The sequence below is a fragment of the Alosa alosa genome, chromosome 2, assembly GCF_017589495.1.
Source record: "Alosa alosa isolate M-15738 ecotype Scorff River chromosome 2, AALO_Geno_1.1, whole genome shotgun sequence".
NCBI lineage: Eukaryota > Metazoa > Chordata > Actinopteri > Clupeiformes > Clupeidae > Alosa > Alosa alosa.
In genome coordinates, this window is record NC_063190.1 from 11,970,291 (window position 1) to 11,986,706 (window position 16,416).

At 41.8% G+C, this 16,416-nt stretch overlaps 1 protein-coding gene across 1 annotated transcript; it reads right to left on the reverse strand.

The window, feature by feature from the left end:
• Positions 1-4,008: 4,008 nt before the first annotated feature.
• mogat2 (monoacylglycerol O-acyltransferase 2) lies at positions 4,009-16,001 on the reverse strand. Its single transcript, XM_048236178.1, has 6 exons — positions 15,842-16,001; positions 12,133-12,311; positions 7,766-7,970; positions 6,972-7,146; positions 5,925-6,124; positions 4,009-5,090 (listed from the first exon to the last, which is right to left on the reverse strand). Exons 1-6 carry the CDS (start codon positions 15,933-15,935, stop codon positions 4,936-4,938), a joined length of 1,008 nt encoding a protein of 335 aa, XP_048092135.1. The 5' UTR covers positions 15,936-16,001; the 3' UTR covers positions 4,009-4,935.
• Positions 16,002-16,416: the final 415 nt, after the last annotated feature.

Sequence of the window (16,416 nt, forward strand, 5' to 3'; positions counted from 1 at the left end):
TTGACTTGGACATATCCTCCTACCTGAACAAACCAGAGTGGCCTATGGCTGGACAGTGTGTGGATACCGATTGGTCGCCTCTCCACGTTATCGAACAACAGACATCATTCAGTTTGTTTACCCCTTTTTGTTTTATTTAGACTCGAATTATTTTAACAATTATTTTCTGTAGATAATTGTTTACATTTATCAAATATAAATTCAGAAAAACACCACATACAGTTATGTGTATGTATCTCTTACTTTGACTGTTGTTGGCTAGTGAATAGTTTTTAGGAAGTGTTTAGAGCAAAATATCTTTGTGATAAGGCTGCTGATTGACTTTTAACTGTATTGTATGAAATAATCCTCAAAATGACAGGAAGCAAGTGGGAGAGAGATGGGGAGGGACCTGGAAATTAAACGTGGGCACTTGGTCCTGAATATGGTACAGATGTTGCAGCTTTGCACCATAGCTCCCTGTACCACCAAATGTGTCTGTGGTTCCCAAACTTTTCTGGCTCACGGCACCCCTAAACATATCTCTCTCCATCCACGGCACCCCTATTTTTTTACTTTTTACACTCAACCTCCTTTGTGCATTGTTTGTACTTCATGCCATTTTATGTAACCTTGTGATATGTTGGATAGGCCATAAATGCTTTTATTATAAGCATTACTATGAGAAGGTGAGGTTTATCTCGTTTTTGTTTTATTCAAATGAACCACTCTCTTTAATTCAACTCATTTAATAGAAATAGAAAAAAATAGTGAACAGAATATGAACAAAAATATCAGGAATAGGCTTTCAACTAAAGTGCATAAAACGTCTGTCCCTCTATCACAACTTTATTTTGAAATTAATATTATAGCTAATTTCTTTCTTCTTGTTTAATATGTCATTAAATTATCAAGCCTTGGACCATTCCTCGGCACCCCTGAGCATGCATCACGGCACCCACTTGGTCTACATGATACAGCTAACTGATGAAAGGTGCAGACACTTATATTTAACAAATAAGTAACTGGCAGTAATATTACAGTAACCTTCATCTCTATATCTTTCAATCAAGTTCAGTATAAATTTGAGTAGTCAAGTCAAGTTTATTTATATAGCGCATTTCATACACATAGGTCATTCATTCTATTGATGAGTAATCAATAGATTTTCAAATTATTCTGTAAACCATTTGCTGAAGATCCCACCATCAGGGCGATTGCAACAGTGGCACGAGGCAGCAAGCCAGCACAATGCCAGGCTGCCAAGGAGAGGGACAGTGGTCAGCAGCTGAACTGATTGTGAAATACTTCCAGCCTCTGCTCCCGTCCAACAACCCCCCCTCTCACACACACACACACACACACACACACACACACACACACACACACACACACACATGCACACATGCACACACACACACACCCTGGGTCTCTAGATAGTGTCCGCTGAAGCCTTGACCTTCAAGCCTAAACACTCACTCCCCGAGTGGCCTGTCTCTCACCCCTCCATAGACTCTCACAAGAAGTTTCCAAAAGACTTTTGGCTGCAGGGAGCCATATAACAAACACACCAAGCACTTTTGTGTCCAGTTGGGTGGGTGGCCTATATCAGGCTACGTGTGAATGTTTGCAGCATTTTGATGGTGATAGTGCTGACGTTGGATTTGGTTTTGTGGCAACACATCACTGTCATGAACATTCAGTGCGCTGTGGTTGCAACACGACTTAGACTGAGATGTCAGAAACTGGTCTTGTGAAACCCGTGAACGCACAGCCGTGTGAAAGTGCTCTGGGGAGCTACTAGTCACACTGAGGTCAGATCATCAGCTCCAGTCAGAGACCTAGGCCATTGGAGACGACCTCTGCTGAAATCACTGATCTGACCGCCATTGATGATGTGTCGTTGAGACGTGTAATAAGATAAGGTTCTCAGGTGCAGTTGTTTCCCAGCCAAAGAGCTGGTCAGTCGCTGCCGACGCATGAGGAAATGCTTTCTGTCTAGACAGCCAGTGCCAGCGGCTGTCCCCATCTGTGCCCATCTCTAATTATTACAGTATTACAGACCTTGGTCGAGGCCAAAGGCTCTCCTTTGCTAAAGTATCTTGATCATGATGAAACTGAATAGAATGCCAAACTAAACATTTAGTTTGGACCTTGCTTTGGTGATCTAATCTGATATGCATATGTTTACATACACAAAAATCTTTTTTTATGTTAACACATGTGCAAATGCAATTTTATAGTCTTATTTATACTCTGTAATGAAGTTTTCATGAGTGCTTTTTGCTCCATGTCTTTTCTTGGTGAGAAACAAGGACACGTTCTAATGGAGCTTCTAATGAGATTACACAACGTTGTTTTTTTATTCCAGGTGCAGTAGTGATGTGCTTAATGAGCTCAGAGTGCATGCCATACAAGGCACAACGCACACACATACACACACACACACACACCACACTCATACACTCATGGACACACACCTACACACAAACACACACACACACACACTCTCATACACACACACACACACACACACACACACACACACACACACACACACACCACACTCATACACTCATGGACACACACCTACACACAAACACACACACACACACACACTCTCACACACACACACACACACACTCACACACACACACAAACACACACACGCGCACACAGACATGGCAGTCATCCATGGGAACATAATGGGATGTACACATCCTCCATCCTCCATGTGTGCATGCGTGCACAAATGTGAGTGCGCGCACACACACACACACACACTGCTACCAGAACACCAGCAGCAGTATGTACACACAGCATTCTGTTTTCAGACGACAGAATTAATGACAGGTTTTCTCAGTATATCATTAACACAATGCATTCAATTTGATTGTAATAGGTGAAGCAACGTTTTGTAAATCTCTTTATTAAGACTGCAACTGGGACCGTGGAATCACCCATTTTCTTTCCCACCTTGGGGCACCTCTGATTCATGTTCACTGAAATTCCCCTAAAACCAGAGCTCCACAAGTCCCTTATGCACCAGAGGGATTTTTGCAGTTCCTAGAACATAATGGTCAATTTTTCTCTGACCGCAGTTCCTATAACTTTATCAGCTCCTTCCTCAGGGCAAGGTCTTTTCCCTTTGCATAGGAACCCTTAATTCTAATATGTGTGACTGTGCTCTTCACATTTGGAAACAGGCTGACTTAATTTCTGATTATGTTAAATCTTTCTAAATCTCACTGGAAACTTCAGTATTTGTACCATGGAGTCCCAGTTCATAGAGATCTAATCTTAGTTAAGTCCAGAGATAATCTTAGTGATTGCATAATAATTGTGTAAAACTGACAAAATAAGAGCAAAACTACAAATGTAGAGATTAATCCCTGTAATGTTCTGTAGGCTATATTGTTATTGTTCCTCAAAGAAATGACCTTCTTAACAATGGTGAAGAGTTCCATGGTGACGTGGTGCCATGAGTGGGACACATTGGTTTCTGTGAGGTCTCAGAATAGCCGTGTCAGGGTCCGTGTCTGAGGTTATGGCATTTTCCTATCGTCTGCCAGGCTGACCGTTTGGCAATCATGAGGGGCAGTGGCAGGGGCATGAGGGACAAGCCCCCCAATACGCCCACCTGCATTTTTGACACTGTGTAGCCTTTCTCTCTCTCTTTCTCTTTCTGACTCTATCCTCCTCTTCATCTCCTCTCTCTTTCTCTCTATCTCTCCATCACTTTCTCTCTGCCTTCAGCACTCTCTCTATCTCCCTCCCCTCAACAGTGTCTGTCTACCTGCCCTCTCTCTCTCTCTCTCTCTCTCTCTCTCTCTCTCTCTCCTCATGACCAGAGAGAGCTGAAACACTGCTGTGTGACTAGGACACTGGCCAGTCATGCAAGAGATGCCAGACGACTGGTTTGGAAATTGACGACCTTTGCCGGTAATAAAAAAAATGTCTTTCGAAATGATGCTGGCAGACTTATCAAGGTCTAACTCTCTATCAGAATGGACAGAGTGACAAAGATAGTCTGGGTTGAGTACATTTATTTCTTTGTCAATATCACATAAGAGGTAATTTCATCATTACACTATTGAATTCTGTACAATGATCATCAATGTTAATCGTACAATGTACATTTGTAATATATTATTAATACAATTAGTAGGGTTTTTGTTGTGAGTACTACTTTTTCACAGTTTAGTTTAATCTCCACTTGACAATACAGCTTAATGAAATAGGGCAAGATTCCAATTCATTTGTACTATATTTTCTTTATATAATGACACAAAATTCTGTCTTTATTTGTTTGTGGGAAGTACTTCAACAGATTATTTAAGTTTGATTAACATGCAGTCAACATACTCTCCTGACAGATGTTAGTGGGATTAGGCTCAGAATGTAAGGCCAAGAGCCACATTTCTTAAGATAACATTTTATTTTCTTTAAAAGATCACAGCAAATGTTAAGATGAGCTTTTAAAAACCTGCTCAGAATTTCTAACATCTGTCCAGAAAGTGATTTCTTTGAGAAGCAAAACGTCCCAACCTGAGACATATTTGAGACAACTCAAATGTGCTTTAAAAGTAAATATAACTCTCCCATGCATCATAAGGAATACTGGCACTGTCCATGTGTGTCCATGTGTCCATCCATGTCTTTTTATCGTCCCAGTTAGTGAAGTCAGAGCATGAGGTCATCTGCTAGAGTCATATGATCAGGGAATAGTAATTCATCAAACAACGCCGTGTGTGTGTGAGTGTGTGTGTGTGAGTGTGTGAGTGTGTGTGTGTGTGTGTGTGTGTGTGTGTGTGTGTGTGTGTGTGTGTGTGTGTGTGTGTGTGTGAGTGTGTGAGTGTGTGTGTGTGTGTGTGTGTGTGTGTGTGTGTGTGTGTGTGTGTGAGTGTGTGTGTGTGTGTGTATGTATAGATGTGGAAGAGGGAGGAAGAGTTCGTCTCAGATGAAGCTCAGATGTGTATCCTCAGGCACTCCATATTTGCCCTTGTGCTCCTCAAACAGTTTGCTCAGTTCGTCCATGTAGAGCTGATGAAGAGCATCCAGATCATCGGCCGACGGCTTCTCACACTTCTCCACTCTGATTGGCTTGCCCACTGTCAAAAAGAGACCATGCTGTTAGCATTCACTGCTGTTAGATGCATGCAGGGAAAATGTCTCTCAAATTCTGGCAATAGCTTACTCTCTATATTTCCCATATCTACCACAGTATCTCTGGAACTGTATTAATAGTTGCTTTATGAATATATATATCAAATGTATGGATATGTAAGATCATTTCAATTACATCATTCAGGACAAAAAGAAAATAAACTTGGAACACACAGCAGGTTTGCCTATACTGTAACTAAGCCAGCTGGCCAGGTTTGGCCAAACGGATTGATCAAGAAATCGCTCAGGGCCCCTGTGATGGCCTGGTTTCAGGTGAACCGATGACCTTCCTTGATCAATGATCCTCACGTTTACTGATTTGAAACCCAAGCCCTGGGTCAGCTCCGGGAGCTACTGGCATCTGACCACTGCAGCACTTGTGCAACAATGTGGATCAGTTCCCAGGAGACCAGAGCAAACTTAAATCAAGCTTAAGATAGAACCACTTGTAACAGCAACCAACCAACTGGCAAACACAAACTCAAACACACACACACACCACACACACACACACACACACACACAGACTCATATTTACACAGATACTGCAATGCCTCAACATGTGGACACTGGTGTGTGTGTGTGTGTGTGTGTGTGTGTGTGTGTGTGTGTGTGTGCATGCATCAGTGTCAGAGAGAATTTCTTATTCCACTGCCTGAACATTTCATTCGTTATCACTTGATACGATGGCTGTACTGCACTAGCATCATGAAGATGGTAAACTATGTCTATGTACATGTCTGGTGCTCTTTAGATCATTCTGTACTCTGTCCACTCACCAACTGTATTTATTGGTTTCCTGTATGGCATGAGACCAAAGCTGTACTGGAAGACACCACGTGCGTGGAAAAGAGGTAGAGAGATACCCATGACGCTTTGCAGTCGCTCCTGAATCCACCTTAGCCAGGTGCCTCTGCGATTCTCCACCTGGTCGAAGACCTCATTCTCGCCGAACGAGTACACTGGCACCAGGTGGGCACTGGAGGAAACACATAGACACGGTAAGGTTGGACTAAATGAAACATCATGTTTGTGCTCAATATTACAGGGTTAGCTATGAGATTGAGGAGGAATTAAGAGACTATTCTCCCAAAATAATCAATTCTACAGGTTTTACATGGCTTCAGAAAATGCACGTATAGTAAACATAACGAATTTCAACTGAAATGTTTCAATTTATTGAATAATTAAAATGAGCTGACCATCATCTTCAGCATTAACTACTACATCTGAACAATATTATATGTAATCTTAATTTAGAGTATTATCACCAAGTCATACACTGCCCGGCCAAAAAAAAGGTCACACAATCTAATATTTCGTTGGACTGCCTTTAGCTTTGATTACGGTACGCAATAGCTGTGGCATCATTTCCACAAGCTTCTGCAATGTCACAACATTTATTTTCGTCCAGCATCGCATTCATTTTTCGCCAATATTGATGATGATTGATGACGGGAGATTCGGACCGCTGCAGACCAAAGTCTTCTCCAGCATATCCCAAAGATTCTCAATGGGGATTAAGGTCTGGACTCTGTTGTGGCCAATCAATGTGTGAAAATGATGTGTCATGGTCCCTGAATCACTCTTTCACAATTTGAGCCCGATGAATCCTGGCATTGTCATCTTGGAATATGCCCGTGCCATCAGGGAAAATAACCTGGTCATTCAGTATATTCAGGTAGTCAGCTGATATTCTTTGGGCACATAACGTTGCTGAACTACCTGACCAACTGCAGCAACCCCAGATCTATTTGCCTAGTTAAATCCAAGTGGTGACGTTTTTATTTGGCCAGGCAGTGTAAAACAATGTGTTGTTGTCTTACCCATGCTCCATAGCCAGTTTGATGAAGCCCTTCTTCTGGGCCAGTAGCACGTAGTAAGCCCCCGGTCGGGCATCCAAGGCTTCAGGGGCTCCACCCACTGCAATCACCACTGCATTGCCCCCTCCTTTCCGACGCAGCAGGTAGCTGGCACTTTCTTTATCAGAAGGGATTAACCCTGGAACACACAGCAGTCATCTACTTTTTAATTTGGTATATTTTACTTTTGGGCTACTCTAGCCTTTAATTTAAAGCACAGTGCGTGGGAAGTGGGCAGAGGGGAGTGACCTCTGGTTCCTGTGGGCTCTGAGCCCATAGGTGGTGCAGGACACCAAGGCAGTCATCTATTACAGCCTTATGTCAGTGATTTGGCATGATCCATTTTCCAGTGGCTTCTTCTGGACAAACGAGCAGGCACCTACACCCCACACATACATTGTCGTATGTAAACAGTTCTTTCACCCAATATTACTTGATGATTGACTAATGATCAATCACCTGTTTGTGTCAAAATGTTATGCTACTTTGATTATCATAGACCCTTTCAATCTGTTCCTACAGGATTTCGAACTTTGAAACTTCAAAACTTTGAAAGCCAACACAGATACTGTGAAATGAAAATTTATCTGGATTTAGCTTAATGATCTACAAAATGTTGACTTTAAAACATGTTATTTCTATATAATTTTGTATTGTATTAACCATGAAAATAAACATACTGTACTAATGTATCAATACATACATTCTCTCATAGTTTTGGCTCCTGATACACTAAAACAACAGTTATTCATCAGTACCTGCAAACATGATGTAGTCCCTGAAGAATGGGGCACGGAACCACAGGGGCAACATGAGCAGATAGGTGTTCAGGCCCGGGAAAAGCATGCTGAAGCCAGTGGCCCCAGTGCAGAAGTTAGTGAAGGCCCCGGCCACCAGGATCCCATGGGGATGGAAGCCCAGTATGTAGTTTTGCCTGGAGTCCAGATCAGCTGTCTTAACGAGCTGAAACAGAAGGAACCAAACATCACAGGGCTGCTTTTTAGAGCAGTTTAAAGAGGTGGCCTAAAAGGAAATGGAAATGGTTTTCAAACAGGATTTCTACACATTTCTACATCCTTCCTTATGGAGAAGCTGGAGGTAGAATTTAAAATCCTGAAATAATCTAGAGAATCTTGAGAATCTAACAGTGCATGGGTGTGCAGATGTTGAGGTGGGGTGGTGGATTGCTATATGTAGACACCTAGCCTTTGGACACGTTTTCCAGCATGCCTCCAGTCCACAATTTCACTAAATTGTCTGTAGTGCATAAATCTCACCAGTCATTAAAGCCAAAGGCATTAAACCATCCTTTGGCTTTAAAACTATACGGGCCGCAAGGCTCTGAAATTGAATCTTACAGGGTCGATCTATGGGAACCAGCCAAAGGACCCTTTTCACCAAAAAAGTGAAGTTAGCATCCAGCTCTGTTTATAGTTATTTGATTCTTAAATAATACAGTAAAAGCTGTCAAAGTGCTTGTGGATTTCATCATAGACAACAGTGCAGCCATGTTTTTTTGCCTCCATTATCTGCATATGAGGCACTAGATAAACAGGCTTCACGGTTCAGGCCGTGAGGAAGTTGTCAAAGGTTGCTGTACCTTGCGTGCAGCACTGTATAACACGGCAGTGTCAAAAACAGAGCAGTTCAGTGGTTGTTTGTGTGTTGCACAGCGTTTGAGATTAGTAGTTCAAGGCTACAAGGGGCTGCACCCAAAGCTAGGGCTGAACTCCCTGACAAAAACAAACACCAAGCCTGTTTATGCTGATGGGACCTGAGATGAGATGGTGCAGAGCAACAACTCTGACTTTTGGTCAAACACATTTTAACCTTTTATCTCTCAAACAGAAACTTGAGGGAATATTTTTAAAATGTACTACTGAGTAACAGGAATGGGAATGAATCAGAGCATGAATTAAGTGGAAAATTTAGGGGTTGACTGCTGTTTACAAACACTTTCCAATACAATTCTGTTATCAAACAAAGGTGCCGTGATTAACAGGATTGCTGAATGATTTCAACTAAGAATAAGATTGATATTTGAGTAATAATCATAAATTGATGTATGTAATTATGAGGATTTTATGTTTCCTAACTGTAAGACAAGGGTCAAATTATGCAGACAAAAATATTCTACTATTCCACACCATTCAGTTTAACTGGGTTGTTTTTTGGGTAACATCAGGACTTCAGTGGTTCATCTTACTCTCCATTTGACTAATTTTAAGAACACCGTATATTGTGGGTGTTTTAAACTACATTTGACCAATCTGCCAAGGCAATAGTTCAGTTTCAGTCCAGATAAATTCATACTTTTTCTGTTCTTTGATCCATCTATTTTTGGATACATAATATATGACATAGAGGTTAATCATTAGAACAGCCCTTTTTCAAACACAGAAAGTAGGCTGATCAATCTCCTGTTAGTCTTTCATCAGCTTCTTTAGGCCTTTCCGTGACACTGATTGACCGGAGTTTTGTAAACATGACTTGAGGCTGGTTAATTCCACAATTTCGCCTTGAGTTATCACTAAAACCCAATGTCACAGTACACATCAAAGCACATGAATGGAACCCATTCTATCTGGATGAGGACTGATAATATATTATTTGGAAGAGATCATAGCATTATTCATGCTCATCTGGAACAGAGCATACACAACAGGGGAAGTCCATGTCATCAAATGACTCTCATGAGCTCTGAGGTGATGACCAAGAGTTCTTCCGCACTTCAGAGAGCCCTACCACACCGTATTCAAACCCTCTGCTCAATGGTTTGGACACATAGCAAATTTTGTAAAATTCTGTCCATACATAGCACTACAACTGCCATATGTCAAAATCTTAAAATGTGAATATAAGTAAATAAATGTTCATAAGATATTAATAATAAGGGGCATCCAAACATTTCTCATCCCCCCGGGACAAAGCTTTAGCTCCGCCCCTGCTCTGACAGAAGGGTCTTTTCATCACAGACACATGAGCTGCAGTAATGTGTTAATAAAATGTGAATAACAGAACATAGGATGTAACTCATTTCCTCACTGATCCTAATCTTCATCAAGTTCACTGCATCTTCTAGCTAAACTATTCCTACCATAAGACCTGCCCCATGCACTCAGGAGGCCCTGGCCAGAGGGTGTGCGTGGCACGTACATGTGAGGTGGCAGTGTAGCTGATGGTTGATGAGGACGATGGTTGGGGTTCAGTGATGAGATCATCAAATGTCAAATGAATGCATTACACGCCCCAAAGAGAAATGCCTTTCACTGCATCACCTCATCCTCTCTCTCTCTGTCTTCATGGTGCATAGAGTCACATGGTCTCACAGTGTCCTCAAGCAAACTTTTCTTTGAAAAAAAATTACTTTGTTCAAACATAATGTCATTTGTTTTGGTCCTTGACAGTATTAAATTGAAAGAGTCTCCCAGCTGTATCTGTAACATTATATTTTTCTAATTTAGTTCAGTTAATCAGAGGTGCTGAGGTAGAGGTATGCTTGAATTATACAAAATCGTGTTATGCTAAGAACATGACAGTGTTAATGCAGCAGGCTACCTCATGGTAACCTCTTTTAAGAGTTGTATGCTTATTTTCACATTTACTTTATATATCTTTGAATTCACTTTGGGTTTCTTCAGGGATTACCCTAACCCCTGACTGATAAGGTGTTATTCATGTAAAAAAAATAATAATAATAATCTGACCTCTCCTCTCTTGGGCTCAGTTAAACAACTGAATCAACAAGCTCACTGTCCTTGACCCCTCAGTAAAAAATAAACGATAATGAATATAACGATATAAGACCTTTAGAAGACTGTTTGCCATCATGTTATCTCTGTTTTTAAATTAAATCGGGGACCGTGGCAGGTTCTGACTGCTGATATGTTGGGTATAGCCTCTTGTAGCACAATTCTCTCTCTCAATTCCCAAACAGTGGGTGTTGATTGTACTGAATGCAGAGTTCAAAAGATCGACAACAAGTCATGAGGGTGTAATATCTACAGACTATCTGATAAGGCAACTGACCGTACCAGTTGTTTCTGTTCACCTCTGATAATAAAACGGAACAGCACACAATATTTACATCTAGTCCCATTTTCTGTAAATACTGCAAGATTGACACATAAAATACCCTGCTTTATACAATCAATGAAATATCAAACATGCATGCTCACTGGTAAAAGTCTTACTCCTAATCCAAAATGGAATACGGTCATCTAAAGGTCAATCTCACAATATATGCATGGAGCAAAAGCAGCTGGATGACTATTTAACAACATCCTCGCCAATATAGGCAATATCCTAATATAAGATATAATAATATCTTAACATTAATATGGCCTTAAATGGAATGTCCTTCGACTAAGTGAACTATGCTTATATCATGCTTGCCCCAGAAGAATGGCTGGACTTCAATTATTTTTATTTTCTTATGTCAATTTTATTATTAAAGATCATTAATTACTGTAAGAGAATAGTAAGATCAAATTGTTGTTCAGACAGACGAAGAAAGTTGAAGTAAAAGTAAAGCACTACTGCTGTATTGATGTTGGCTATAAACGTGGATAGAGTATTTGGAAATGATCCCCCATTTTGTTATTGTCTGCAGTGACCATCAGTAGCACTAGATGGGGATAGGGTGCTCTATTCCAGCATACCAGAGTGACCATTGGACATCAAAGAGTATACCAACTTCGATTATACCATGGGGAAAATGGACATATAGACAGGTTTAAAAAATTGTCCATCTCCATCAGTAGGCCTAGAGCTTAGAGGTTTTCTGTTTCTTGACCACACTGAGTGTCCCCACCAGACACCAGCAAGTCAGATTACTTAGGGCTGATACCCACAACCATTCATGTCAATACTGCATCTGAATTCAGATGTTTCCCTTTTATATCAATTTACAGCAATCATAATAATAATTTGTTGATTTATTTGTTTTTTCTGTACTATGATGAGTCACTGTAGACATTAAACTCTGCCGGACACACACACACACACACACACACACACACACACACACACTCCAGCAGTGTCTCATTTAGTTCCACAGTGGGAGTTTAGATTTCTGATTATACAAACACACACACGCACACACTCTTCTGAGTATGTTCCTCACCTTGATGGGGAAGTATTGTCTCATGTAGTCCCACATTCGGCTGTTACAGAGGTAGGGGATCTTCCTGCCCCCCTTAGAGGGCGTCTCCCAGTCCCAGAACCACCACACAGCATACAGCACACTGATGAGCCAGAAACGGGTGAACAGCAGGATGAAGAAGAGCGCAAGGCAGATCTGAGCTGGGGAGGGGTGTGGAGTACACACACACACAGAGTACACACACACACACACAGAGAGAGAGAGTACACACACACACACACACACAGAGAGAGAGTACACACACACACAGAGAGAGAGAGAGAGAGTACACACACACACACACACACACAGAGAGTACACACACACACACACAGAGAGAGAGAGAGTACACACACACACAGAGAGAGTACACACACACACACACAGAGAGAGTACACACACACACAGAGAGTACACACACACACACACAGAGAGAGTACACACACACACAGAGAGAGAGTACACACACACACACACACACACAGAGTACACACACACACACAGAGAGAGAGAGAGTACACACAGAGTACACACACACACACACACAGAGTACACACACACACACACACACACACACACACACACACACACACACATACACACACACAGGTACACACACACACACACACAGAGTACACACACACACACAGAGTACACACACACACACACACACACACACACACACACAGAGCACACACACACACACACAGAGTACACACACACACATACAGAGTACACACACACACACACACAGAGTACACACACACACAGAGTACACACACACACACACACACACACAGAGTATACACACACACACACACACACACACACACACACACACACAGAGTACACACACACACACACACAGAGTACACACACACACACACACACCCAGAGGTACACACACACACACACACACACAGAGAGAGTACACACACACACACACACACACACACACAGAGTACACACACAGAGAGTACACACACACACACACACAGAGTACACACACACACACAGAGAGAGTACACACACACACACACACACACACACACAGAGGATAAAGAATGGGGTGAAATACTGTAGTCAAAATCTATTATATACAATCCTGTGGTATGCTGTTAATTGTTATTGAGGGCAGAGGAGAAGCATAGTCATCCTGAACTTGGAGTACTGAATAATTGGTGATATAACAAATATTGAGAGGCTTGACAGTACAAATTCAGCCTGTTCATCTGTGGAACCAATAACACTTTGAAACAAAAAGCACAGAGTATATATATATAATCTGACACGTTTCATTCTAATAATGTGTCAGAACATCAGTACCACATGTCAACAGTCAAACAATGGCAGCAGCTGAACATACACAGGTCTCTGGTAACATCATGCCATCATGAAACAGGCACATTGAAAGTGACTAGTTGCTACCCAAGGGACTCCTGCTGTCACAGAAAGCATGGATAGGACGCAAGTTAGAGAGCTTTGTCATGTAAATTGCCCTCATTTTACTCTCTAGAGATGGATTAGCAGCTGTGCTTCATGCTAACATGTTTGGCCCCTGTCAGATTATCAAGACCACTGAAAGAGATGGGGAGACTTTGTGCACTCTAGCTCTGTGACTATGGCTCAAAATTGGGCCGTGTGAGCATGAGCATCTACCATACAGAGCTAACATGTCTTGTCGCTAACATTCCGTCCTGACCAGTACAAGGCAACAGGGGGCAGTTCAGCAGGGAAGTGGAACAAAAAGGTGAGGTAGACTTTACCCTGGGGGCGCACATCCAGATCAGATAATACACACTGACTGTGAGTCAATTACAAGAAAAATTCAGATAGCACAGGTTACCAATATACACATTATTAGAGCGAGGTGAAGAATAGATTGTGTCTTACTTACACATATTATATGCATAATGTATACAGTGTATATTAGCATTTGGTGGTCTGTGAAATGGGGCCAGGATGTTTAAGCTGCTTTTTGCATGTTTGCTTATCCTATTGCCCCACTGTAATATATGTGTGTTGTGTAAGGAATATGGCAATTAATTCACATCACTCCGCCATTAAATATGAACATAAAGATTAATGATTCATTAAATTCATGCAGCTGTTATGAGCAGAGTACCATTAGGGACAATAGACATGTCGTTTTTTCCCCACTAGGGGGTGACTGTTTCCCTTTCTGCAGGACCTCCATTATCTACATCTATTTACATTAATTAATTTAGATTAGAAGGAGCTTTCATCCCAATCGATATAAGGTATAGTATGGGGAAGCATTTTTATTGGCATCTGTGTTACATAGGTCTTGACCCCATAACCTTGGTGTGGATAACATAAAACTAATGTTATCAAGACATGATCAGGGGGTGTGGCTACAAGGTGAGGGTGGGTTGAGGTCAAGTGCTGATTCATGTGTCCTGTTCTGTCCTGTGCTGAGCTTATTTCGCACCATTTTTATGTTGATCCAAATTTCAAAAATTCCATTATCTTACAAAAGCAAAGTGAAGGTCTTGGCAAGCTGCTTTTTTCTCTGAGTAAGCTTATGAAGAAATGAAATAACAACCCCATCCTGATCGCTGACTTTTCTCCATGTAAACAAAGTGTCTGCAGACAAACAAGGCTGTAGGCCTCAGCCAGATGTCCTACTGTTAGATTCAGTTCTCAGTGCATTTGCCAATGACCTTATTATGACCTTCATATCTATTACCACCAGCATATGTCTGTGGAAAAACATATATCTAAAGTAAGTAATAATTGCTTCAAAGACAGCGCCAATTAATATAGTGTGACATAGTACAGCATGTATAATACACAAACAGACTGGAGAAGGAGGAAGATAGAAAGAAAGCAAGGTCCAACTGAATGGGTTTCAAACCTGCAGAGGTGGCTAACACAGACATGCAGGTACACACTCACTGTTTTACACACACACACACACACACGCACACACACACACACACACGTGCACGCTGGTGCACACACACACACACACACACACTCATACACACACCTATACATACATTACACGCGGGGGCGCCTGCAGGAATTAATGCTATGATATGCACACCCATAGCCTACATAGCATAACAACATCCACATGCAATAATACAACGACAACGTCTACAATGACCTATTCATTTGGACAACTTGATACAGCCCTATACAGGCTAAAGTTATCTTTAGTTTTGTTCTAGCGTAACGTGACGCCTGACAAGCACACCAATTGCCTACCTTGTTCTTGTCCATCTGGAATAACTCCTAGCGTTGCTGCCTCCATCCTTTCTGTTTTCGTTGTTTAAAACTTGTGATATCCATGATGAGTATTGAGTTCATGAATTAGCTCAACATTGTGTGCTGATAACCATATATAGATAGCCGAGTAAAAGAAAATAACAAGTAGCCTATTGCGTGCCTGCGTGCGTATTCTCTCTCCTGCTCAAACAAAATGTGTGCATGTTAATTTTGATAACGTGTTCACTAACTTTACGTAATAGAAAATGGTAAATAGCCTGATGGCGATACTGTGCATAGTTGGGAAGGTATGGTAGGCCAATTTGGTGTGAATACACACACACACAAGGGACATTTTCTCTCGCTGTTGAGTAGCCTGATGGTACGCAAAGTGCGTACGGACGTACACCTGCAGGCGCGCCACACGTATACACCCACTTGGTACTTGCACACCTACCAAGGCAGAGGAAGGAGAAGACCCACTGGAGAACTGCAGCCGTCTGTAGCCTCCTGTCCAGGGGCACGTTTCTAGGCGCAAATTCGATCTTCATGGTGAGCTCTCGGCGTGGAGTGTAAGGCAACCAAGCTGCCGGAGGTAGGCTGAGGTCTGACAGATCAACCCAGAGTCAGGCTTCACCCTTCTGGGTCAAAGTTTGCTCTGTAACCCCCTCCCTCCCTCCCTCCCTTCCCAAGCCTTCTCTCTCTCTCTCTCTCTCTCTCTGTCTCTTATCTTAGCCATTAGTTCAAAGCAAAGTTGAACAAGTGCACTTCTCTACCTGTGCAATCAGACTTTTGACCCTTGGCAATGGGTTCTGTAACATGTCCTTCGCACTGTCTTTCAGAGATGTGCAGTAGGCTACATTAAAGCCCACTGCTGTGCCTTTTATGATTTTCTGATGTGTCAATGGCTAGGCAGAAGTGATTTTTCATATATGCAATTATCTGTGTGCAAGGGGCAATGTTCATATCATCATATTTGGATTCTTCTGTAATGCACAATTGAGAGTAGGAGCCCATGGCAATGAAATGAGA